At 46.1% G+C, this 25,298-nt stretch overlaps 1 protein-coding gene across 1 annotated transcript in view; it reads left to right on the forward strand.

Moving 5' to 3' along the window:
• The window catches only part of LOC136631480 (synaptotagmin-1-like), a 72,453-nt gene that overhangs the window by 41,992 nt on the left and 5,163 nt on the right, over positions 1-25,298 (forward strand). The window contains exons 6-7 of the mRNA XM_066605777.1: positions 14,674-14,791; positions 15,373-15,506. Coding sequence (XP_066461874.1) covers positions 14,674-14,791; positions 15,373-15,506 — 252 coding nt within the window. The remainder of the gene's footprint in view (positions 1-14,673; positions 14,792-15,372; positions 15,507-25,298) is intronic.

Here is a 25,298-nt window from a genome sequence, read left to right on the forward strand (position 1 = left end):
ACACTCCATACCAGAGAGCCTAGTTGTGCATACAGCCTTCTGAAACTACTCAGTGCAAGGAAAAAAACTGCAGCCTGTCCTATTCTTCTCTGATTTTCAAACAAGAGTAGCACATCAATGGTCACTGTTCTGCCCATGATTTTCACGCAATATTACTACATGCAAGTAAAACTGGGCCATGCCCTATCTTTCTCGCACATAGTTTTTATAGAGGAAAGGTAGGGCAAGGTAGGACCTAGATTTTAGATTTTTTTTTTCTGAGCGCAATAGCATGAAGTTTGAAGGTTTAAAAAAAAGACAAAAAAACCCAGCAACCAATATGTCAACCTTCTGTTATTTTTTGTCTGTTTGTTTATTATTAAACCCTATAAAAAAAATTATTGAAAAAAAAAACTTTTACAGGTTTATGCGCATGTATGCTCTACAGCGGCGAACGTATTTGCACATACACCTGTCTAAAGAAGCCCTCACAATTAGAGATGAGCGAGCACCAAAATGCTCGGGTGCTCGTTACTCGACTCAAACTTTTTGTAATGCTCGAGAGCTCATTTCGAGTAAAGAACCCCATTTAAGTCAATGGGAGACTCGAGCATTTTTCAAGGTTACCGATGCTACGCATAGGGGAGGTTGTGTGAATCACTTAAAAACATCAGAAAGTGATGGAAACACCACAGAAACGGATGGGGAACATCAGGGGCAGCATGCATGGGTGCATCTAAAGCTCCCAGGTCGCACTATTAAGCCAAATTGGGGGCAAGAGCCTGGCGGTCACCCCTCTAACAATGCGCTTGGGCCAGACCATAATCAGCAAGGCACACACGCTGGCACATCTTAGCTAAGCACCACACTAGGTGCAAGCAAGGCCAATCACCGCCTACGGGTGACACCGCTGCCTCTTCTCCTGTGTTACATGCTGGCATTGCTGGGCCAGACCATAATCAGCAAGGCACACACGCTGGCACATCTTAGCTAAGCACCACACTAGATGCAAGCAAGGCCAATCACCGCCTACGGGTGACACCGCTGCCTCTTCTCCTGTGTTACATGCTGGCATTGCTGTCCAATCCCCTCAGGACACACCCACGAGCCTGCGCCCACAGCGTACTCAAAATTTTCTCTGCGCAGCGTTCAGCTGCCCTCATGCCACATGCTCGCTTGATAGCCACACCATATCTATTTATAAGTGTGTATTGGATGAGGAGGAACAGGAGACACACACTGCAGAGGGTTGGCAGGGTCTGCCAGCGGCCCTCTTTAAAATTGTGGGCGATAGCCCACAATGCTGATGAGAATTGCTGATAAATTACCGTACAATCATAATTCCAATCCCGTGCCACGTCCGTCACAAAATTGTCAGGAGCCACAAACTTGGGCATAAAGGGGACTCAGATGCCAGTACTTCTACACATCTCCACAATACAGCAAAGCATTCTTAAACCAAAGATTTGTTTGAAGCAGGAGGTGTCGCCAAAGTAGCCACCATTGGTATACAGTGACCTTGTGAAAGTCTCATGAAATCAGTCACGCTTCCTGTGAATGCTCCAATCCAGTATCTTGGATAACTGTGGTAACTTGAGAGATAATACATGGCGACAGGCGCTGACCCCCAGGGATGCGTGCATTTATCAGACCCAAGCCAATCCGGCTGTTTACCACTCAGAACATCATACGTCAGCGGACATCCAAAAACAGGCAGTGTACAACGAGTTGTCCTGTTATACAGCCGGCATGCTTGCGAATGCCTTGTGTGCACTACTGGTCCCAGGCAGCCAAACCGCTGATGCACACAATGAGAGGAGTAGTAGTCCTAGAAAGGAGTTTTGTGTTACAATTATTTCAATCCCGTGCCATCTTCGTCACAAATTTGTCAGCGGCCACAAACGTGGGCATAAAGCGGTTGCTAGTACTTCTAACCATCAGCACAATTCAGCAACCCTTTCTTAAACAAAAGATTGCCTTGAAGATGGAGGTGTCGCAAAAGTTGCCAACACAGGTATACAGTGAACCTGTGAAAGTCTCATTAAATCAGTTACTATTCCTTTGATCGCTCCAAAGACAGCATAAACCATGAAGAAATTGGAGTGTGCAAAACAGGACAATTCATTCTGTGTATGTGTCAGATAGCTGAACAGCGCTGGGAAACCTTTGTGTACCCAGAGTATGGGCGAACCCGTGAAACATTTGTTGGCCAAAAGTATAGGCGAACCCCTGAAACATTTCTGTACCAAGAGTATAGGCAACCCCCTGAAACATTTCTGTACCAAGAGTATAAGCGACCCCCTGAAATATTAGTGTACAAAGAGTATAGGCGACCCCCTGAAACATTTCTGTAACAAGAGTATAGGTGACCTCTTGAAACATTAGTGTACCCAAAGTATAGGTGAACCCCTGAAACATTAATGTACCAAGAGTATAGGCGACCCCCTGAAACATTTCTGTACCAAGAGTATAGGCGATCCCCTGAAACATTTCTGAACCCAGAGCCTAGGCGACCCCCTGAAACATTTCTGTACCAATAGTATAGGCGAACCCCCTGAAACATTTCTGTACCAAGAGTATAGGCGAACCCCTGAAACATTTCTGTACCAAGAGTATAGGCGACCTCCTGAAACTTTAGTGTACCAAGAGTATAGGCGAACCCCTGAAACATTAGTGTACCAAGAGTATAGGTGAACCCCTGAAACATTTGTTGGCCAAGAGTATAGGCGACCCCCTGAAACATCTCTGTACCAAGAGTATAGGCGACCCCCTGAAACATTTCTGTAATAACTGTATAGGTGACCCCCTGAAACATTTCTGTACCAAGAGTATAGGTGAACCCCTGAAACATTTCTGTACCAAGAGTATAGGCGAACTTCTGAAACATTAGTTGGCCAAGAGTATAGGCGAAGCCCTGAAACATTTCTGTACTCAGAGTATAGGCGAACCCCTGAAACATTTCTGTACCAAGAGTATAGGCAACCTCCTGAAACGTTAGTGTACCAAGAGTATAGGCAAACCCCTGAAACATTTGTGTACCAAGAGTATAGGTGAACCCCTGAAACATTTGTTGGACGAGAGTATAGGCGAACCTCTGAAACATCTCTGTACCAAGAGTACAGGTGAACCCCTGAAACATTTCTGTACCAAGAGTATAGGCGAACCCCTGAAACATTTGTTGGCCAAGAGTATAGGCGAACACCTGAAACATTTCTGTACCCAGAGTATAGGCGAACCCCTGAAACATTTCTGTACCAAGAGTATAGGCGACCTCTTGAAACATTAGTGTACCAAGTGTATAGGCGAACCCCTGAAACATTAGTGTACCAGGAGTATAGGCAAACCCCTGAAACATTTGTTGGCCAAGAGTATAGGCGAACCCCTGAAACATTTGTGTACCAAGAGTATAGGCGACCCCCTGAAACATTTCTGTACCAAGAATATAAACGACCTCTTGAAACATTAGTGTACCAAGAGTATAGGTGAACCCCTGAAACATTAGTGTACTAACAGTATAGGCGAACCCCTGAAACATTTGTGTACCAAGAGTATAGGCGACCCCCTGAAACATTTCTGTACCAAGGGTATAGGTGACCTCCTGAAACATTAGTGTAACAAGAGTATAGGCAAACCCCTGAAACATTTGTGTAGCAAGAGTATAGGTGAACCCCTGAAACATTTGTTGGCCATGAGTATAGGCGAATCCCTGAAACATCTCTGTACCAAGAGTATAGGCGACCCCCTGAAACATTTCTGTACCTAGAGTATAGGTGAACCCCTGAAGCATTTCTGTACCAAGAGTATAGGCGAACCCCTGAAACATTTGTTGGCCAAGAGTATAGCCGAAGCCCTGAAACATTTATGTACTCAGAGTATAGGCGAACCCCTGAAACATTTCTGTACCAAGAGTATAGGCAACCTCCAGAAACATTAGTGTACCAAGAGTATAGGTGAACCCCTGAAACATTAGTGTACCAGGAGTATAGGCAAACCGCTGAAACATTTGTTTGCCAAGACTATAGGCGAACCCCTGAAACATGTGTGCGAAGAGTATAGGCGAACCCCTGAAACATTTTTGTACCAAGAGTATAGGTGAACCCCTGAAACATTTCTGTACCAAGAGTATAGGCAAACCCCTGAAACATTTCTGTACCAAGAGTATAGGCAACCCCCTGAAACATTTCTGTACCAAGAGTATAGGCGATCCCCTGAAACATTTCTGAACCCAGAGCCTAGGCGACCCCCTGAAACATTTCTGTACCAATAGTATAGGCGAACCCCCTGAAACATTTCTGTACCAAGAGTATAGGCGAACCCCTGAAACATTTCTGTACCAAGAGTATAGGCGACCTCCTGAAACTTTAGTGTACCAAGAGTATAGGCGAACCCCTGAAACATTAGTGTACCAAGAGTATAGGTGAACCCCTGAAACATTTGTTGGCCAAGAGTATAGGCGACCCCCTGAAACATCTCTGTACCAAGAGTATAGGCGACCCCCTGAAACATTTCTGTACCAAGAGTATAGGCGACCCCCTGAAACATTTCTGTACCAAGAGTATAGGTGAACCCCTGAAACATTTCTGTACCAAGAGTATAGGCGAACTTCTGAAACATTAGTTGGCCAAGAGTATAGGCGAAGCCCTGAAACATTTCTGTACTCAGATTATAGGCGAACCCCTGAAACATTTCTGTACCAAGAGTATAGGCAACCTCCTGAAACGTTAGTGTACCAAGAGTATAGGCAAACCCCTGAAACATTTGTGTACCAAGAGTATAGGTGAACCCCTGAAACATTTGTTGGACGAGAGTATAGGCGAACCTCTGAAACATCTCTGTACCAAGAGTACAGGTGAACCCCTGAAACATTTCTGTACCAAGAGTATAGGCGAACCCCTGAAACATTTGTTGGCCAAGAGTATAGGCGAACCCCTGAAACATTTCTGTACCAAGAGTATAGGCAACCTCCTGAAACGTTAGTGTACCAAGAGTATAGGCAAACCCCTGAAACATTTGTGTACGAAGAGTATAGGTGAACCCCTGAAACATTTGTTGGACGAGAGTATAGGCGAACCTCTGAAACATCTCTGTACCAAGAGTACAGGTGAACCCCTGAAACATTTCTGTACCAAGAGTATAGGCGAACCCCTGAAACATTTGTTGGCCAAGAGTATAGGCGAACCCCTGAAACATTTCTGTACCAAGAGTATAGGCAACCTCCTGAAACGTTAGTGTACCAAGAGTATAGGCAAACCCCTGAAACATTTGTGTACCAAGAGTATAGGTGAACCCCTGAAACATTTGTTGGACGAGAGTATAGGCGAACCTCTGAAACATCTCTGTACCAAGAGTACAGGTGAACCCCTGAAACATTTCTGTACCCAGAGTATAGGTGAACCCCTGAAACATTTCTGTACCAAGAGTATAGGCGACCTCTTGAAACATTAGTGTACCAAGTGTATAGGCGAACCCCTGAAACATTAGTGTACCAGGAGTATAGGCAAACCCCTGAAACATTTGTTAGCCAAGAGTATAGGCGAACCCCTGAAACATTTGTGTACCAAGAGTATAGGCGACCCCCTGAAACATCTGTACCAAGAATATAAACGACCTCTTGAAACATTAGTGTACCAAGAGTATAGGTGAACCCCTGAAACATTAGTGTACTAACAGTATAGGCGAACCCCTGAAACATTTGTGTACCAAGAGTATAGGCGACCCCCTGAAACATTTCTGTACCAAGGGTATAGGTGACCTCCTGAAACATTAGTGTAACAAGAGTATAGGCAAACCCCTGAAACATTTGTGTAGCAAGAGTATAGGTGAACCCCTGAAACATTTGTTGGCCATGAGTATAGGCGAATCCCTGAAACATCTCTGTACCAAGAGTATAGGCGACCCCCTGAAACATTTCTGTACCAAGAGCATAGGCGACCCCCTAAAACATTTCTGTACGAAGACTATAGGTGACCCCCTGAAACATTTCTGTACCTAGAGTATAGGTGAACCCCTGAAGCATTTCTGTACCAAGAGTATAGGCGAACCCCTGAAACATTTGTTGGCCAAGAGTATAGCCGAAGCCCTGAAACATTTATGTACTCAGAGTATAGGCGAACCCCTGAAACATTTCTGTACCAAGAGTATAGGCAACCTCCAGAAACATTAGTGTACCAAGAGTATAGGTGAACCCCTGAAACATTAGTGTACCAGGAGTATAGGCAAACCGCTGAAACATTTGTTTGCCAAGACTATAGGCGAACCCCTGAAACATGTGTGCGAAGAGTATAGGCGAACCCCTGAAACATTTTTGTACCAAGAGTATAGGTGAACCCCTGAAACATTTCTGTACCAAGAGTATAGGCAAACCCCTGAAACATTTGTTGGCCAAGAGTATAGGCGAACCCCTGAAACTTTAGTGTACCAAGAGTATAGGTGAACCCCTGAAACATTTCTGTACCAAGGGTATAGGTCAACCCCTGAAACATGTGTGTACCAAGAGTATAGGCGACCCCCTGAAACATTTCTGGACCAAGAGTATAGGCGGACCCCAAAAACATTTCTGTATCAAGAGTATAGCCGACTCCCGAAAAAATTGGTGTACCAAGAGTACAGGTGAACACCTGAAAAATTGGTGTACCAAGAGTATAGGTGAACACCTGAAAAATTTATTTACTAAGAGTATAGGCGAAGGCCTGGAAAAATTGGTTTGCTATGAATATAGGCAAAGCCCGGAAAAATTGGTTTGCTATGAGTATAGGCGAAGGCCGTAAAAATTGGTTTTCTATGAGTATAGGCAAACCCCAGAAAAATTAGTTTGCTATGAGTATAGGTGAAGCCAGGAAAAATTTGTGTACCAAGAGTACAGGTGTACCCCTGAAAAATTTGTGTACCCACAATGCAGGTGAAACCCTGAAACATTTTTAAAATATAGAGCTCATGGTTGCTTAATTTGCTAACAGAGCCTGGAGGCAGCCCTCTGAAAAAGTTAATTTTAACAGAGCCTTTTGGCCCTCTGAAAAATTGCCTGTTCAGCGTGATGACATGCTCATTTAGGAGGAGGGGGAGGAAGATCAGAGAGGGATAGACCAAGCAACTTCTTCCCTTTTTTGGGGTGATAGAGGATGCCTGGTTCTCCTGTTCCAGCTGAAAGAATCTTTATGTTCCGCTGCTTTCCACCGATGAAGAAGAGAAGTCTGGGAAAATTCAGACTTTGTTCATCTTAATGAGTGTAAGACTGTCAGCGCTGTCAGTTGACAGGCAGGTATGCTTATCCATAATGATGCCCCCAGCAGCACTAAACACCCTCTCTGATAGGACGCTAGTGACAGGGCAGGCCAGCAGCTCCAAGGCGTACAGCGCAAGTTTGTGCCACGTGTCCAGCTTTGACACCCAATAGTTGTATGGAGCAGAGGGATCATGGAGGACGTTGGTGCGGTCGGCTATCTACTCCCTCACCATCTTTTTACAGTGTTCCCTCCTACTCAGCCTAGACTGGGGAGTGGTGACACAGTCTGGCTGGGGAACCATAAAACTGGCAAAGGCCTTGGAGAGTGTTCCCCTGCCTCCCTAATGCGAGGGTCACGAGAAAGGCAGCTTAACATGAAGTTAGCCATGTGTGCCAGAGTCCAAGTACGCAGCACATCGTACACTAGGAGGATGACTCTCAGGTGGGGTCAGTCACCTCATTGTCCACCAGCTCTTCCTCTGACTCCTCAGTCTGCTCCTCCCTCAGACTTACTGCCCTAACAACAACCTCACTGACAGACAACTGTGTCTCATCCTCGCCATCCACAAATAGCTCTTGAGACAATAATTGGAAGTCCCCACCCTCATCACCCTGAGTCTGTGAAAGTTCCAAATTTTGGGTATCGGTCACGACAAACTCCTTACATGGCTGTGGAACCGTTTTTTCAGACTCAGGGCAGGGACCCGAGAAGAGTTCTTGGGTGTATGCCTGTTCATCATAATCTCTCCTTTTCCTGGAGTGACCAGGCTGGGAGCAAGGAGAAGCAGCCTGAGGATTCAGAGGTACAGTCCCTTGGGTGGCGTGAGTGGACTGCTTGGAAGACTGGGTGTTGGATAAAGTACCAGAGGCATTATCCGCTATCCACGTCAGCACCTAATTGCACTGTTGTGCTTTTAATAATGGTCTACCACGCGGACCTGCAAAATGTGACATGAAGCTGCAGAGTGGAGATACGCGTCGTTCTACTAATCCCTCAGCAGCAGGCACTGTTTCACCCCCCACAGGACCTCGGCCTCTGCCCACACCCTGATTCGGACGCCCACGTCCACGTCCTCGACCTCGACCCTTACCCCTAGTCTTCATCATGTAGGTTAAAGGATAGAGCAGGGCCAGAAAAAATTTAATCAGTGTATACTGCTGATACCTAGGGCTAATTCACTGCCCACAGAGACTGGTAGATTTGAGACACTCTGAGCAAGGCCAGAAAAAATTAACCCACTGTAGAGGGCTGAGAACTAAGGCTAATTCACCGCCCACAGAGACTGGCAGATAAAGTACGCTCCAACACAGCACCAACACACAGTTATATAGCGTACACTTTGAGCCCACAAAAAACTAAAAATAGAAATGATTGGAGTTTTGTAAATTCCTATGTACTCAGTGTACAACCCTGGCAGTACACTGCATAAAACCTGTAACAGTGGGAAGAATACAGCCAGGATGCTTGAAAAAAAAAATGGGCACACTACTGGTCCCAGCCAGCCAAAATGCTAATGCTAGTAGTCCTAGAAAGGACTGTTGGGTTCTTGTAGTCAGGATCCCTGCCTAACCGCAACCTAATCCCTACACTAACACTTTCCCTATCTCAGCAGCTCTATCCCTAAACTCTGCCAGCATGCGTCTGAGGCGAGCCGCGGGTGGCAACAGTTTAAGTACTCGGCGGTCACCTGATCCGGCCAGCCACTCACTGCTGTAGATGTGCAGAGGGTTGGCACGTCACAACAGGAAGTGCTAAAAAAGGGTTAAAAAAATGGCGCTAAACATGCAAGGAGGAGACATTAACCCTTTCCAATCCACTGTCTGACCTCTGAAGACATTATGATTTAAGCCTGTACAGCTCCGTTGTTGGTAGACGTCCGTCAGGGTTCTCTTACTGTATATTGCCAGCCTCTCTGCTGTCGGAGCCTATCCAACATGTCCCCTCATGCAGTACTGGCTTTAGCCAGCATATAGCCCAGTTGTATAATGGCAGAAAAAGAGTAAGCCCCCTAGGAAAACCAGGATACAAATTAGATTGGAAAGGGTTAAAGTTTCTTGAGCACCGCGTGATGCTCGAGCGAGTAATGAACACCAACGAGTATGTTAATGCTCGACCGAGCATTAACCTCAGACGAGCATGCTCGCTCATCTTTACTCACAATGTATTTTTTCCTTTATGTGTGAAAGTAGCCTTGGGATTCATTCACGTGGGAGTTAAAATCATGCAAGTTTTGTGCATTGCGAGATGCACTTAACGCGCATGAAAATACAAGCCATTATTTGCAATGAGTGTATTTGCATGGGCGATTTTTCTCTTGCAGCAATGTTATGTGAGTCTCGCACGAAAATAAAACATGCAGATGTGTGGTCTCCCGCACATCACACAGACGAGGTGCCCATGTGCTGAGTGATGCAAGTTGCGCCCAAAAATTTTGGGTGCGACTCGCTGTTGCCCATGTGAATGCAGCCTTTAGGGTTTCTCACGACATGACCTGTCCCAAAATTTTCCACAATAGGAAATGAGGAAATCAAATAACAAGAATTAAGAGAAAACAGAACAATGAATTAGGCAAATATGAATGTACGGTACAAAAAAAAAAGCAATGGCCTTTTTTTGCATCCACTGTATAAATAAGTCCTCCTAATACATGTTGGTACATGAGAGGGTTTTTCATTTGCAGCATCCCCAGTGAGTAATGATTCCTTATTTACCTTTAAATTAATGGGCTCCCTGCGGAGTGTGGTTGCTGTATTTTTTCCCTGCGTGACATTAGGTTTTCCCCTATTTATTCGCTGTGTTATGACTAAGTTTAGTTTAATTACCAATTATGTGATGCCAGCTGATTTCATAGCTTTCACGCTTGTTTTCCAGGAAATTGTTGTATGAGAACAGTTTGAGGCAATCAGACATTCAATCTCGTGCGCCAAAAATGTTTATTTACCTGTCTTCTTTCTTTTTAATTTTTTTGTACAATTTTACCATGAGTCATTAATGCTGGAAACAGTTTGATACAGTTAAAGGTGAAATTTTTTATGCAGTTTTTTGAGCCAAAGCCAGAATCGGATCATCATGAAGGAGAAGTACAAGTCCTTCCATCATATTTTATATATCTTTCTAACCTATTTCTGACTTTCGCTCAAAAAATGCATTAAAATCTGCCAAAAAAACTACATTTGTGTAAAGGAAGAGAAGTGTCAGTTTAATGTGAAGTCTACATCATCACCATGTCATGCCTGGTGTGGAATCAAAGCTGGTCAACTATAGAAAACACAACATTAGGGCAAAAACACATGGGCGCATGCGCTACGGAGCGTATTTACGCATGAATGTTTTTGGGTTTTTTTTGACTATTCCAACTCTGCGTTATTACACACGAACTTGAAAAACAAGCGTGAAGTTAGGTCCTGTCCCATCTTTAGGACAAGTCCTATCTTTTCTTGTGCATATCATTAACTCACAAGAATCCTGATAGTGGAAACAAAACTATTGAAATCAATGGCTTTGATTCACGGCCGCGTAACAGGACTAAATAGCACCCATGTGTTTAAGCCTTTAGGGACCTTAAGGCCCCCTGTCCTTGGGAGTGATTTCGCCAGCGGTAAATCGCCAGCGAATCACGCTGTCTGAAGCTTTCTCCGCAGATAGGCTGACAGCGGAAATCAATGCTCAGCCCTTTACACTGTAGAGCATTGATTGGGAATTTAAAACCAGACCAAAATCCATACATAGACAGCTGTTTCGGGGTGTTTGCCCCTCAACAGTGTTCCGCAGGATCCTGGCTTGGCTAGTGAGAGGCCTGTGACATGAGTCCGGAGGGGTGAGGAGACTTATTAGGCCATCCATGCTCCTATAGGTAATATGTAAATAAGGAAGATGGAACAATACCTATGTTGTACATGAATGGCACAGTACATGAATTTGCCCATCTTTACTGTTATATACTGTATGCCATAGTGCAAGAAGAAGTAAAATACCACTGTGCACTAACTGATGACAATGAAATAAGTCTAGTCTTATCTGTTACAAGAGACATTGGAAAGGGTCCCCAATACTTCAAGACATTTACACCTTATATCATGTTAGCAAAGACTTGTCACATTAGAAATTGAGAGATGTTGCTGATTCAATTGAAGGATAGTGTGAAAATTGCCTTTGAAAACAGTGTCGCCAACAAAAAATAATCTGAAGATGTAATATCAGGAAATATGGTGGCCATGTGTCCTTGGAGATAAATTTGTTCTTGATTACGCATCAGCACCATGGAGACACTAACTGTGTGCGGTGGCATGGTCATGCTGGACGTACCCATAGAGATAGTAAGCTGTTCCATGAAAGAGTATAGGATCAATTCACAATAACAATCTACTTCTATGGTAGAAGCGGAGCCGGCGGCCAGTGAGCCCCGCACAGAATTAGAGCATACCGCAGTTTGTTTGCTGTGCGTGATTTCGCGCAGACAAACCGCGGCCGTCTGCATAGGATTGCGTATTGTAATGTATTAAGAAAAATTATATAGACTATGGCTGCCTGCAGACGACCGGGTCGGATCCGGCTGCGAGGATTCTCGCAGCAGGACCCGACCCGAGCGCCTGCAGAGAGCACCGCGGACTCACCCGCTCTGGCTCTTTCATGCCCGGCAGCCGGTGAGTGACGTTACTGCGGTTTGTTTGCTGCTCGTGATTTCGCGCAGAAAAAACGCGGCCGTCTGCATAGGATTGCGTGCTGTAATGCAATCCTATGCAGGCATCCAGGGGCGGAAATTCTATGGGGAATCCCGCCGTGGAATTTCTGCCCGTCTGCAGGCAGCCTATAGCAAATTTGTATAGATAAATCCCAAAAATTAAAAACAGATTGCTGTTCTTCGTGAATGATCATCAAGGCTTTTTTTCTTAAGTGGCACGTTTAAATGTCAGATACAGAACGGAGGACACGTTTCGATTCACAAGTGAATCTTGGTCACCAAATTTGCAAGACCCTGTACACCAGGCATCCACCTTCTGATCATGTTCATTAGCACTTTATCAGCTTCACTTGCATGTAAAAGGGCCTCAGGAAACTTTTTGTAGAGCACAGCATGTGGTCTGACCTCTGCACACAGCTCATTTGTTCTCACATGGGCTGTTGACAGAATACAATGTAATCTCTGACTCCTGTGCAGAACATAGCGTGCGGTCCCTGTTATCTACTATCTGACTGAATGGTGGATTTTAAGCTCACCTTAAAATTATTGTTTAGCTGAAAATTAAATGATGATAGTGTTTACACACAACGATTATTGCTCATATACCATTGTTTGAATGAATTTTGAGCAATAATCCTTGTGTGTAAATGGGGCTTTATAAGTGTACGTGTTCCTCATGGAGCTTCAATGGGGCCTTTGGGGAGAGGAGGTAAACCCTGGTTGGTCCTTCCCTTTTGCTACTGGATGGTAAGAACCTAAATAGAAGTTTCTGCATTGTAAACAAACTGGGGGTGGGAATTTGATCTTTGTTTCATGTATGGACTTTGAAGGGAAAATGCACACCAGACATCTCTGTCCTTGGTGGAATAACCTAGCACCATAATTGATGCTTCTATGGAGCCCCCCTTATTTATGTATACCACTGATAAGTTAGTAGTATAGATTTCATTCTAAGTCAGCAAGTAGACATGTTCTTAATGATGTCTGCTATCAAGGTAGTGAATATGATGTTAATTGATGAGGCTCCCACCTTCAGATCATGTATGGGTGATATGGGTATCATTTGAGAATTTGAATTCTTTAAATATAAATCTGATTTGTAGCTTTCCATTCTGTATTGTCATTGATAAGCGCTGTAAAGAATATCAAATGCATACTAAAAATGCTTTCTTGGTACCTGGAAATGGAGATTTTCTGCTGCCATTCGTTTTCTCGTGGGAAATAAGTTATTATGAAGAAAACTATGCACATCCCGATGCAATTTAAATATTGACAAGGCTTTGGGAAATTGTACAAGGCACAAAAGCAAAAAAAATCTGCAGAATATGGCAGGATTACCATTTCACTTATTTGCAAATGTTAGCTGTGTCTACATTAGCATACAAACCACCTGTCATATGGTGTGAAGAAAAGTCATTTGTCTAGAACAAGACTGGATCCCATACAATGGGATGAGAAGAGCCCTTTCAGAAATACGCTGTGGGGAATACTCTACTGATCTAACAGGACAGGGACAGATCCATTGATTATTGGAATGCTCTTATGACTAAGGATTCCAACGAGAACATTGAACTAGAGATATATGATTTTGTCAACTTTAGGCTTGTCAGAAAGATCCTTTGACAATAAGCTGATCATAAAGTGTCCTGCTTAGACCCTCCGCTATCCGCTTTCCCTGAAAATAAGACCTACCCCGAAAATTTTCAGGATTTTGGAGAATGCAGCATGTTATTTATCAGGATTTTTGAGGATGCTTAAAATATATGCCCTACTCCAAAAATACACTTAATAAAAAAGTCAATTTAAATAGTGTTGAGACAGCTATACATGTAAAAAAGAAAAAGCTTTTGGAGCAAAAATTAATATAAAACCCTGTCTTATTTGGGGGGAAGCAGGGTATTATTATCTGATAATAAGTGCTCAATTTCTCTGCAGGGCCACCACAGATTAAACTAAACATCCCATAGTGATCAGGGAGCATACACACAACAATTTTGTAACAGGCTGTGGGATTCCATCTGGGGGTGCCGTCACAGGTGCTTAAAAACAACCCCCAAACAGAACCATTCACTGTCATTAGTCAAATAGTGACCACTTTACTGTCTGTTTGACAAGGGTTTCGTTCATCTCCACTATATTTGAAGCATATAATAGTATGGTAACTAAACTATTAAATACTCCAAAAATAATGCAAGTGAAGGGAAGAATAACTTTTCTATAGCACGCAATAGGTGGTATTTGCTGCGGAATCCAGAGGTAGACGCCTGCCGTGGATTCCACAATTCAAATCCGCCCTTGTGCAGGCGGACTAAGTCAAAGTTTGCTCATTCACTCATGTAGCCTGTTCATACATCGTTTGCTCGTTCACTCCCTAAATCGTTCAATCATTTACATTCGCTGTATAAGTGAATGAGAACGACTGAACGATCAGTATTTAAACTAAACGATTAGTGAACGAGCCAACGATGATTTTCATGCCTGCATGAAATGAATGATAAGTGAACGAATTATCGCTCATCATTCGAATGTTTCTCCGTGTTTACACTGAACGATTGCCATTCATTTTCGCTCGTTTAAACGATTTTTTGAGCAGCAATCGTTTCATGTAAAAGGCTTTTACTTCTGTTGTCTCCTTTTTATTATCCTGATTGTCAAATGTATTATTAGATTTCCTATATACATTGTTTTCTCTTTGTTTGATTTGCTGACATTTTTATTGCTCCTTACTGTTTTTGACCAATTTTGGTTGAGTCATTTTCATCACATAGAATTTTTGATGTTTTGTTATAGCAAGAAAAGCTGGGAGATATCTGCTTTTCTCTGCGATATGTGCCGACTGCAGGGAAGCTGACTGTCATTGTGTTGGAGGCCAAGAATCTGAAGAAGATGGATGTAGGAGGGCTTTCAGGTATGTTAATACCAATCTTTAGGTATGAAAAAAGTATTTTGCATTGCAAATGCTTTCAGCCCATCATAGAGTTATGAAAGTCATGACACAGTAATGAATCCCTTGTGCAAAAGATCCAAATGGTTATCGACAAACCCCAGTGACTTTAGTGGGGTCCATCAAGGTTTCCACTATTTTGACGTCAAGAATACCACTTGGTGTTCAAAGTGATGTAACCCTAGATGAAGGCTGTAAACAGCAGTATGAACAGGGAATAACAAAAATACGGCTACATGCAGAAGACGAGACCCATTCACCAGTTCCTACTTCCATCACTTAGACACACCATAACCATGCGTAGACCACAGAACCCCCTGGACTTGGACCATACAATCACATATGATAACCTGTTGTAACAACCTTTTCCCAATACACGACTGCATAAAACAAATATGAATAACATATAACGAACCGTGCTGGGCTACCTCTGTACTATACATACCATATTATTATACATAGAGAGCACTTTTCTTGATCCTACAGTACGTAAAAGTCTCCTGAAATGTTTATATATTTTTTGTTCTGTATTTTTTTTTAAATAGATCCATATGTAAAAATTCATCTGATGCAGAATGGCAAGCGTCTCAAAAAGAAAAAGACAACCATTAAGAAAAATACCCTGAATCCCTATTATAATGAGTCATTCAGTTTTGAAGTTCCTTTTGAACAAATCCAGGTGAGTCACCAAGTTGTAGAGAAGATGTTTTCACTTATTTAATCCCTGAAAGTGCAGTTTGATATTCCCGATATGAATTTTGGCATATTATTTACTTATAATCACTATACTAGGTAACAAACATATGTAGTATTAATTCAGGCTAGTCGTTTTTACACTATATGAACTTAAGGTCTTTTAACATTGTTTTTTGGTCTCAGCCTTTCTGAGTCATAGTTCTTCATACTCCCTTTATAAGCAATTGTGGATGACCTGTTAGATTTGGGACGGTATCTTTAGATGTAATTAGAGATGAGCGAGCACCAAAATGCTCGGGTGCTCGTTATTCGGGACGAACTTTTCGCGATGCTCGAGGGTTCGTTTCGAGTAACGAACCCCATTGAAGTCAATGGGCGACCCGAGCATTTTTGTATTTCGCCGATGCTCGCTAAGGTTTCCTTGCGTGAAAATCTGGGCAATTCAAGAAAGTGATGGGAACGACACAGCAACGGATAGGGCAGGCAAGGGGCTACATGTTGGGCTGCATCTCAAGTTCACAGGTTCCACTATTAAGCCACAATAGCGGCAAGAGTGGGGCCCCCCCCTCCCAAAAACTTTTACTTCTGAAAAGCCCTCATTAGCATGGCATACCTTAGCTAAGCACCACACTACCTCCAACAAAGCACAATCACTGCCTGCATGACACTCCACTGCCACTTCTCCTGTGTTACATGCTGCCCAACCGCCCCCCCTCCCCCCCACAGCGCACACCAAAGTGTCCCTGCGCAGCCTTCAGCTGCCCTAATGCCTCACCACCCTCATGTCTATTTAGAAGTGCGTCTGCCATGAGGAGGAACCGCAGGCACACACTGCAGAGGTTGGCACGGTTAGGCAGCGACCCTCTTTAAAAGGGGCGGGGCGATAGCCCACAATGCTGTACAGAAGCAATGAGAAATAGAATCCTGTGCCACCGCCATCAGGAGCTGCACACGTGGGCATAGCAATGGGGAACCTATGTGTCACACACTATTCATTCTGTCAAGGTGTCTCTGCATGCCCCAGTCAGACCGGGCTTTTTAATTCATAGACACAGGCAGGTACAACTCCCTATTGTGAAGTCCCTGTCGACCGACAGCATGGGTGGCTTCCTGGAACCCACCGGCGGTACATAAAAATATCCCATTGCAGTGCCCAACACAGCTGAGGTAGTAATGTCGTGCTTAATGCAGGTGGGCTTCGGCCCACACTGCATGCCCCAGTCTGACTGGGGTTCTTTACAAGTGGAAACAGATGCATTTATAATTCCCTGTGGACCCACAGCAGGGGTGGGTGCCAGGAAGCCACCGGCGGTACATAGAAATATCCCATTGCATTGCCCAACACAGCTGAGGTAGTAATGTCGTGCTTAATGCAGGTGGGCTTCGGCCCACACTGCATGCCCCAGTCAGACTGGGGTTCTTTACAAGTGGACAGATGTAGGTTAAACTCTGTGTGCACCTACAGCATGGGTGGCTCCCTGGAACCCACCGGCGATACACAAAAATATCCCATTGCATTGCCCAACACATCGGATGTAACGTCAGCTGTAATGCAGGTGGGCTAAAAATTCATTTGATTACACTGTAGGCGAGGGCCCACAAAAATTGCTGTATCAACAGTACTAATGTACATCCAAAAAATTGGCCATGGCCAACCAAGAGGGCAGGTGAAACCCATTAATCGCTTTGGTTAATGTGGCTTAAGTGGTAACTAGGCCTGGAGGCAGCCCAGTTTAACGAAAAATTGGTTCAAGTTAAAGTTTCAACGCTTTTAAGAGCATTGAAACGTATAAAAATTGTTTAGAAAAATTATATGAGTGAGCCTTGTGGCCCTAAGAAAAATTGCCCGTTCAGCGTGATTACATGAGGTTTCAGGAGGAGGAGCAGGAGGAGGAGGAGGAATATTAGACACAGATTGATGAAGCAGAAATGTCCCCGTTTTGGATGGTGAGAGAGAACGTAGCTTCCATCCGCGGGTGCAGCCTACGTATTGCTTACGTATCGCTGCTGTCCGCTGGTGGAGAAGAGAAGTCTGGGGAAATCCAGGCTTTGTTCATCTTGATGAGTGTAAGCCTGTCGGCACTGTCGGTTGACAGGTGGGTACGCTTATCCGTGATGATTCCCCCAGCCACACTAAACACACTCTCTGACAAGACGCTAGCCGCAGGACAAGCAAGCACCTCCAGGGCATACAGCGCGAGTTCAGGCCACGTGTCCAGCTTCGACACCCAGTAGTTGTAGCGGGCAGAGGTGTCACGGAGGACGGTCGTGCGATCGGCTACGTACTCCCTCACCATCCTTTTACAGTGCTCCCGCCGACTCAGCCTTGACTGGGGAGCGGTGACACAGTCTTGCTGGGGAGCCATAAAGCTGGCAAAGGCCTTGGAGAATGTTCCCCTGCCTGCGCTGTACATGCTGCCTGATCTCCGCGCCTCCCCTGCTACCTGGCCCTCGGAACTGCGCCTTCTGCCACTAGCGCTGTCGGATGGGAATTTTAACATCAGTTTGTCCGCCAGGGTCCTGTGGTATAGCATCATTCTCGAACCCCTTTCCTCTTCGGGAATGAGAGTGCAAAGGCTCTCCTTATACCGTGGATCGAGCAGTGTGTACACCCAGTAATCCGTAGTGGCCAGAATGCGTGTAACGCGAAGGTCACGAGAAAGGCATCCTAACATGAAGTCAGCCATGTGTGCCAGGGTACCTGTACGCAACACATGGCTGTCCTCAGTAGGAAGATCACTTTCAGGATCCTCCTCCTCCTCCTCTTCCTCCTCCTCAGGCCATACACGCTGAAAGGATGACAGCCCAGCAGCATGTGTACCCTCACCAGTGGGCCAAGCTGTCTCTTCCCCCTCCTCCTCATCCTCCTCATGCTCCTCCTCCTCCTCCTCAACGCGCTGAGATATAGACAGGCGGGTGCTCTGACTATCCAGCGACATACTGTCTTCCCCCGGCTCTGTTTCCGAGCGCAAAGCGTCTGCCTTTATGCTTTGCAGGGAACTTCTCAAGATGCATAGCAGAGGAATGGTGACGCTAATGATTGCAGCATCGCCGCTCACCACCTGGGTAGACTCCTCAAATTTTCCAAGGACCTGGCAGATGGCTGCCAACCAGGGCCACTCTTCTGTAAATAATTGAGGAGGCTGACTCCCACTGCGCCGCGCAAGTTGGAGTTGGTATTCCACTATAGCTCTACGCTGCTCATAGAGTCTGGCCAACATGTGGAGCGTAGAGTTCAACTGTGTGAGCACGTCGCACAGCAGTCGGTGCACTGGCAGATTAAACCTATGTTGCAGTGTCCGCAGGGTGGCAGCGTGCGTGTGGGATTTGCGGAAATGTGCGCAGAGCTGGCGCACCTTTCCGAGCAGGTATGACAAGTGGGGGTAACTTTTCAGAAAGCGCTGAACCACCAAATTAAACACATGGGCCAGGCATGGCACGTGCGTGAGGCTGCCGAGCTGCAGAGCCACCACCAGCTTACGGCCGTTGTCACACACGACCATGCCCGGTTGGAGGCTCAGCGGCGCAAGCCAGTGGTCGGTCTGCTCTGTCAGACCCTGCAGCAGTTCGTGGGCCATGTGCCTCTTCTCTCCTAAGCTGAGTAGTTTCAGCACGGCCTGCTGACGCTTGCCCACCGCTGTGCTGCCACGCCGCGTGACACCGACTGCTGGCGACGTGCTGCTGACACATCTTGATTGCGAGACAGAGGTTGCGTTGGAGGAGGAGGAGGAGGAGGAAGGTGCTTTAGTGGAGGAAGCATACACCGCCGCAGATACCACCACCGAGCTGTGGCCCGCAATTCTGGGGGTGGGTAGGACGTGAGCGGTCCCAGGCTCTGACTCTGTCCCAGCCTCCACTAAATTCACCCAATGTGCCTTCAGGGAGATATAGTGGCCCTGCCCGCCTGTGCTTGTCCACGTGTCCGTTGTTAAGTGGACCTTGGCAGTAACCGCGTTGGTGAGGACGCGTACAATGTTGCGGGAGACGTGGTCGTGCAGGGCTGGGACAGCACATCGGGAAAAGTAGTGGCGACTGGGAACCGAGTAGCGCGGGGCAGCCGCCGCCATCATGCTTTTGAAAGCCTCCGTTTCCACAAGCCTATACGGCAGCATCTCTAGGCTGATCAATTTTGCAATGTGCACGTTTAACGCTTGAGCGTGCGGGTGCGTGGCGTCGTACTTGCGCTTGCGCTCAAACTGTGGCACTAGCGACGTCTGGACGCTGCGCTGAGAGACATTGCTGGATGGGGCCGAGGACAGCGGAGGTGAGGGTGTGGGTGCAGGCCAGGAGACGGTAGTGCCTGTGTCCTCAGAGGGGGGTTGGATCTCATGGCAGGTTGGGGCACAGGGGGAGAGGCAGTGGTGCAAACTGGAGGCGGTGAACGGGCATCGTCCCACCTTGTGGGGTGCTTGGCCATCATATGCCTGCGCATGCTGTTGGTGGTGCCTCCCCAGCTGATCTTGGCGCGACAAAGGTTGCACACCACTGTTCGTCGGTCGTCAGGCGTCTCTGTGAAAAACTGCCACACCGTAGAGCACCTTGACCTGTGCAGGGTGGCATGGCGCGAGGGGGCGCTTTGGGAAACAGTTGGTGGATTATTCGGTCTGGCCCTGCCTCTACCCCTGGCCACCACACTGGCTCGGCCTGTGCCCACACCCTCACTTGGCCCTCCGCGTCCTCGGCCGCGTCCACGTCCTCTAGGCCTACCCCTACCCCTCAGCATGCTGTATTACCAGTGATTTGATTTCCCAGGCAGGAAATAAATTGGCGCAAGCCTGCAGGCCAAATATAATTTTTTCCCTTTTTTGCAAAGGGAAGGCCCCACTGCGTATATTCAATGAACAATACGTTTAATAACTGTGGTGTGGCCCTGAAAAAGTGTCACACAACTTTAGTGTAGCAGAGTTATTAACTCTAGCAGAGCAGGTATTTGCCAGTCAGGAAAGACAATGGCGCAAGCCTGCAGTAAACCGTAGCTGGTTGCGTCTGATTTTTGTACGTTGTCCACGCAGCACACACGTACACGGATACCTTAGGACTGACACAGGCAGGCCAAATATAATTTCTTTTCCTTTTTTGCAAAGGGAAGGACCCACTGCGTATATTCAATGAACAATAACTTTTAGAACTGTAGTGTGGCCCTGAAAAAGTGACACACAACTTTAGTGTAGCAGAGTTATTAACTCTAGCAGAGCAGGTATTTGCCAGTCAGGAAAGACAATGGCGCAAGCCTGCAGTAAACCGTAGCTGGTTGCGTCTGATTTTTGTACGTTGTCCACACAGCACACACGTACACGGAGACCTTAGGACTGACACAGGCAGGCCAAATATAATTTCTTTTCCTTTTTTGCAAAGGGAAGCACCCACTGCGTATATTCAATGAACAATAACTTTTAGAACTGTAGTGTGGCCCTGAAAAAGTGACACACAACTTTAGTGTAGCAGAGTTATTAACTCTAGCAGAGCAGGTATTTGCCAGTCAGGAAAGACAATGGCGCAAGCCTGCAGTAAACCGTAGCTGGTTGCGTCTGATTTTTGTACGTTGTCCACACAGCACACACGTACACGGAGACCTTAGGACTGACACAGGCAGGCCAAATATAATTTCTTTTCCTTTTTTGCAAAGGGAAGGACCCACTGCGTATATTCAATGAACAATAACTTTTAGAACTGTAGTGTGGCCCTGAAAAAGTGACACACAACTTTAGTGTAGCAGAGTTATTAACTCTAGCAGAGCAGGTATTTGCCCTGCCTACACAATTCTGTCCCTGTAGTATCAATGGAGGGTGCAATGCTCTGCACAGACGATTTTTAGAAGAAAAAAAAAATGCAGCACAGCTAACAGCAGCCTGGACAGTACTGCACACGCTTAAATTTGGCCCTAGAAAGGACCGTTGGGGTTCTTGAAGGCTACACTCACTCCTAACACTCTCCCTGCCTATGCACCACTTCTGTCCCTAATGCCGGGTGCAATGCTCTGCACTGCCGATTTTGAGAAAAAAAACACTGCTAGCAGCAGCCTGCACACAGGTAGATGTGGCCCTGAGAAGGACCGTTGGGGTTCTTGAAGCCTACACTAACTCCTAACGCTCTCCCTACAGCAGCACCAGCACAATAGTACTTTCCCTCAGCTAACTCACAAGGCATGTGTGGCGAGCCGTGGGAGGGGCCGACTTTTATACTCGGGTGACATCAGATCTCCCCAGCCACTCACAGCAGGGGGGTGGTATAGGGCTTGAACGTCACAGGGGGAAGTTGTAATGCCTTCCCTGTCTTTCAATTGGCCAGAAAAGCGCGCTAACGTCTCAGAGAGGAAACTGAAAGTAACCGGAACACCGCGTGGTGCTCGTTACGAGTAACGAGCATCCCGAACACCCTAATATTCGCACGAATATCAAGCTCGGACGAGTACGTTCGCTCATCTCTAGATGTAATCTCTTCCTAGGAATATATATGCTTGCCAGGGCTGGATTTATGGAAGAGAGATGTGATTACCTCTACACACAGGGTCTACCTCATCTAGGGCTCCCAACAACCCTGTCTTCACTAAATCTCACACACGTATCTATATGTGTTTTCAGGGGCACCAAAGCCATATATATGGAAGGATCCATCAGATATGGACCCTCTCTAGTGATATTTGATCCCTGTAGAGCAATATAGAAAAGTCATATTTTACCTCTATATAGCACTGTAGCTTTTGCACTGCATGGCAGTATTGTGTTGACGCACAATGGCGCTGTCATTAGACTGGTTATTTAGCTAATCTCTACATGCCTTCCTTTAAATAGTAAGCCCTCACACTATGAACAACATGAATGTCCACAGTTCTTAATTCAGGTCAGATGAATTCATATGTATAGAAAGGTGTGTTCATGGACATCAAAGTCTTCCCAAGAATGATCTCGCACTAATCACCTACTGCCTACTTGCTCCACTTTCTCTTTAATGAGGGTAGTTTTTGTATGGCTAGGAAATTTGCCCTACTTAATGAGAGCGGACCAATAATAACAACATCAATCAACACTTGTTCCTCTTGTGTACAACAGATTAAAAGCAGTATGGTGCAATCAATACTGCTATTATTGGCCAGCTGCAAATATCCCTGTTTACATGGGAAGATCTAAAGCCAATTTCTATGCTTGAATAAATGAGCTAATCAACCAACAAACGAGAGTTCATTTGCTCGCTGGCTAATCATTGGCCTTGTTATACGACTCGATGATTGGCGAATGTTTGTGCCAGATAATCAGGCCATATAAAAGGCTCTTAAGCACATGAATCACTCTTGCGTCTACTGAGCAATATAATATTCAAAGCTATTGCATGTGGACAATGTTCCCCTTAGATAGAGGTAAAAAACTATGAATCCCCATCTATGATTTAGAGCTAAGGTCCTTTTACATGGTCCTCATGGAATTAGAGATTGCAGTATAACATCAAGCCTTATGGAGACTGAAGTACTATAGTATTGCGGTCTGTCTTTATAACAGGCAGCATTGATCAGTTCTGCGAACAGGATAATATCATATGTGGCGTCCTAAATAGAGATGAGCGAGCACCAAAATGCTCGGGTGCTCGTTACTCGAGACGAAAATTTCGCGATGCTCGAGGGTTCGTTTCGAGTAACGAACCCCATTGAAGTCAATGGGCGACTCGAGCATTTTTGTATTTCGCCGATGCTCACTAAGGTTTCCATTTGTGAAAATCTGGGCAATTCAAGAAAGTGATGGGAACGACACAGCAACGGATAGGGCAGGCGATGGGCTACATGTTGGGCTGCATCCCATGTTCCCAGGTCCCACTATTAAGCCACAATAGCGGCAAGAGTGCCCCCCCCCAACAATTTTTACTTCTAAAAAGCCCTCATTAGCAATGCATACCTTAGCTAAGCACCACACTACCTCCAACAAAGCACAATCACTGCCTGCATGACACTCCGCTGCCACTTCTCCTGGGTTACATGCTGCCCAACCCCCCCCCCCTGCACGACCCAGTGTCCACAGCGCACATCAAATTGTCCCTGCGCAGCCTTCAGCTGCCCTCATGCCACACCACCCTCATGTCTATTTATAAGTGCGTCTGCCATGAGGAGGAACCGCAGGCACACACTGCAGAGGGTTGGCACGGCTAGGCAGCGACCCTCTTTAAAAGGGGCGAGGCGATAGCCCACAATGCTGTACAGAAGCAATGAGAAATCCAATCCTGTGCCACCTCTATCAGCTGCTGCACACGTGGGCATAGCAATGGGGAACCTATGTGCCTCACACTATTCATTCTGTCAAGGTGTCTGCATGCCCCAGTCAGACCGCGTCTTTTTATAGATAGTCACAGGCATGTACAACTCCGCAATGGGAATTCCGTGTGCACCCACAGCATGGGTGGCTCCCTGGAACCCACCGGCTGTACAAAAATGTATCCCATTGCAGTGCCCTGGACAGCAGAGCTAACGTCAGATTAAATGCAGGTGGGCTTCGGCCCACACTGCATGCCCCAACCTGACCAGGGTTTTTAATTCGTAGACACAGGCAGGTACAACTCCCTATTGTGAAGTCCCTGTGGACCGACAGCATGGGTGGGTGCCAGGAAGCCACCGGCGGTACATAAATATATCCCATTACAGTGCCCAGCACAGCTTACGTAATGTCATGTTTAATGCAGGTGGGCTTCGGCCCACACTGCATGCCCCAGTCAGACTGGGGTTCTTTAGAAGTAGACACATGCAGTTACAACTCCGTGTGGACTGACAGCATGGGTGGCTCCCTGGAACCCACCGGCGGTACATAAATATATCCCATTGCATTGCCCATCACAGCTAAGGTAATGTCATGTTTAATGCAGGTGGGCTTTGGCCCACACTGCATGCCCCAGTCAGACTGGGGTTCTTTAGAAGTGGACACATGCAGTTACAACTCCGTGTGGACCGACAGCATGGGTGGGTGCCAGGAAGCCACCGGCGGTACATAAATATATCCCATTGCAGTGCCCAGCACAGCTAAGGTAATGTCAGGTTTAATGCAGGTGGGCAAAAAATTAATTGGATTACACTGTAGGCGAGGGCCCCCAAAAATTGGTGTACCAACAGTACTAATGTACCTCAGAAAAATTGCCCATGCCCAACCAAGAGGGCAGGTGAAACCCATTAATCGCTTTGGTTAATGTGGCTTAATTTGTAACTAGGCCTGGAGGCAGCCCAGTTAAAATAAAAATTGGTTCAGGTGCAAGTTTCAACGCTTTAATGAGCATTGAAACGTATAAAAATTGTTTACAAAAATTATATGACTGAGCCTTGTGGGCCTAAGAAAAATTGCCCATTCGGCGTGATTACGTGAGGTTTCAGGAGGAGGAGCAGGAGGAGGAGGAGGAATATTATACACAGATTGATGAAGCTAAAAGGTCCCCATTTTTTATGGTGATACAGAACGATTCTTTCATCCGCGGGTGCAGCCTACGTATTGTTTAGGTACCGCTGCTGTCCGCTGGTGGAGAAGAGAAGTCTGGGGAAATCCAGGCTTTGTTCATCTTGATGAGTGTAAGCCTGTCAGCACTGACGGTTGACAGGTGGGTACGCTTATCTGTGATGATTCCCCCAGCCGCACTAAACACCCTCTCTGACAAGACGCTAGCCGCAGGACAAGCAAGCACCTCCAGGGCATACAGCGCGAGTTCAGGCCACGTGTCCAGCTTTGACACCCAGTAGTTGTAGGGGGCAGAGGCGTCACCGAGGACGGTCGTGCGATCGGCTACGTACTCCCTCACCATCCTTTTACAGTGC

This window comes from Eleutherodactylus coqui, chromosome 6 (assembly GCF_035609145.1).
Source record: "Eleutherodactylus coqui strain aEleCoq1 chromosome 6, aEleCoq1.hap1, whole genome shotgun sequence".
NCBI lineage: Eukaryota > Metazoa > Chordata > Amphibia > Anura > Eleutherodactylidae > Eleutherodactylus > Eleutherodactylus coqui.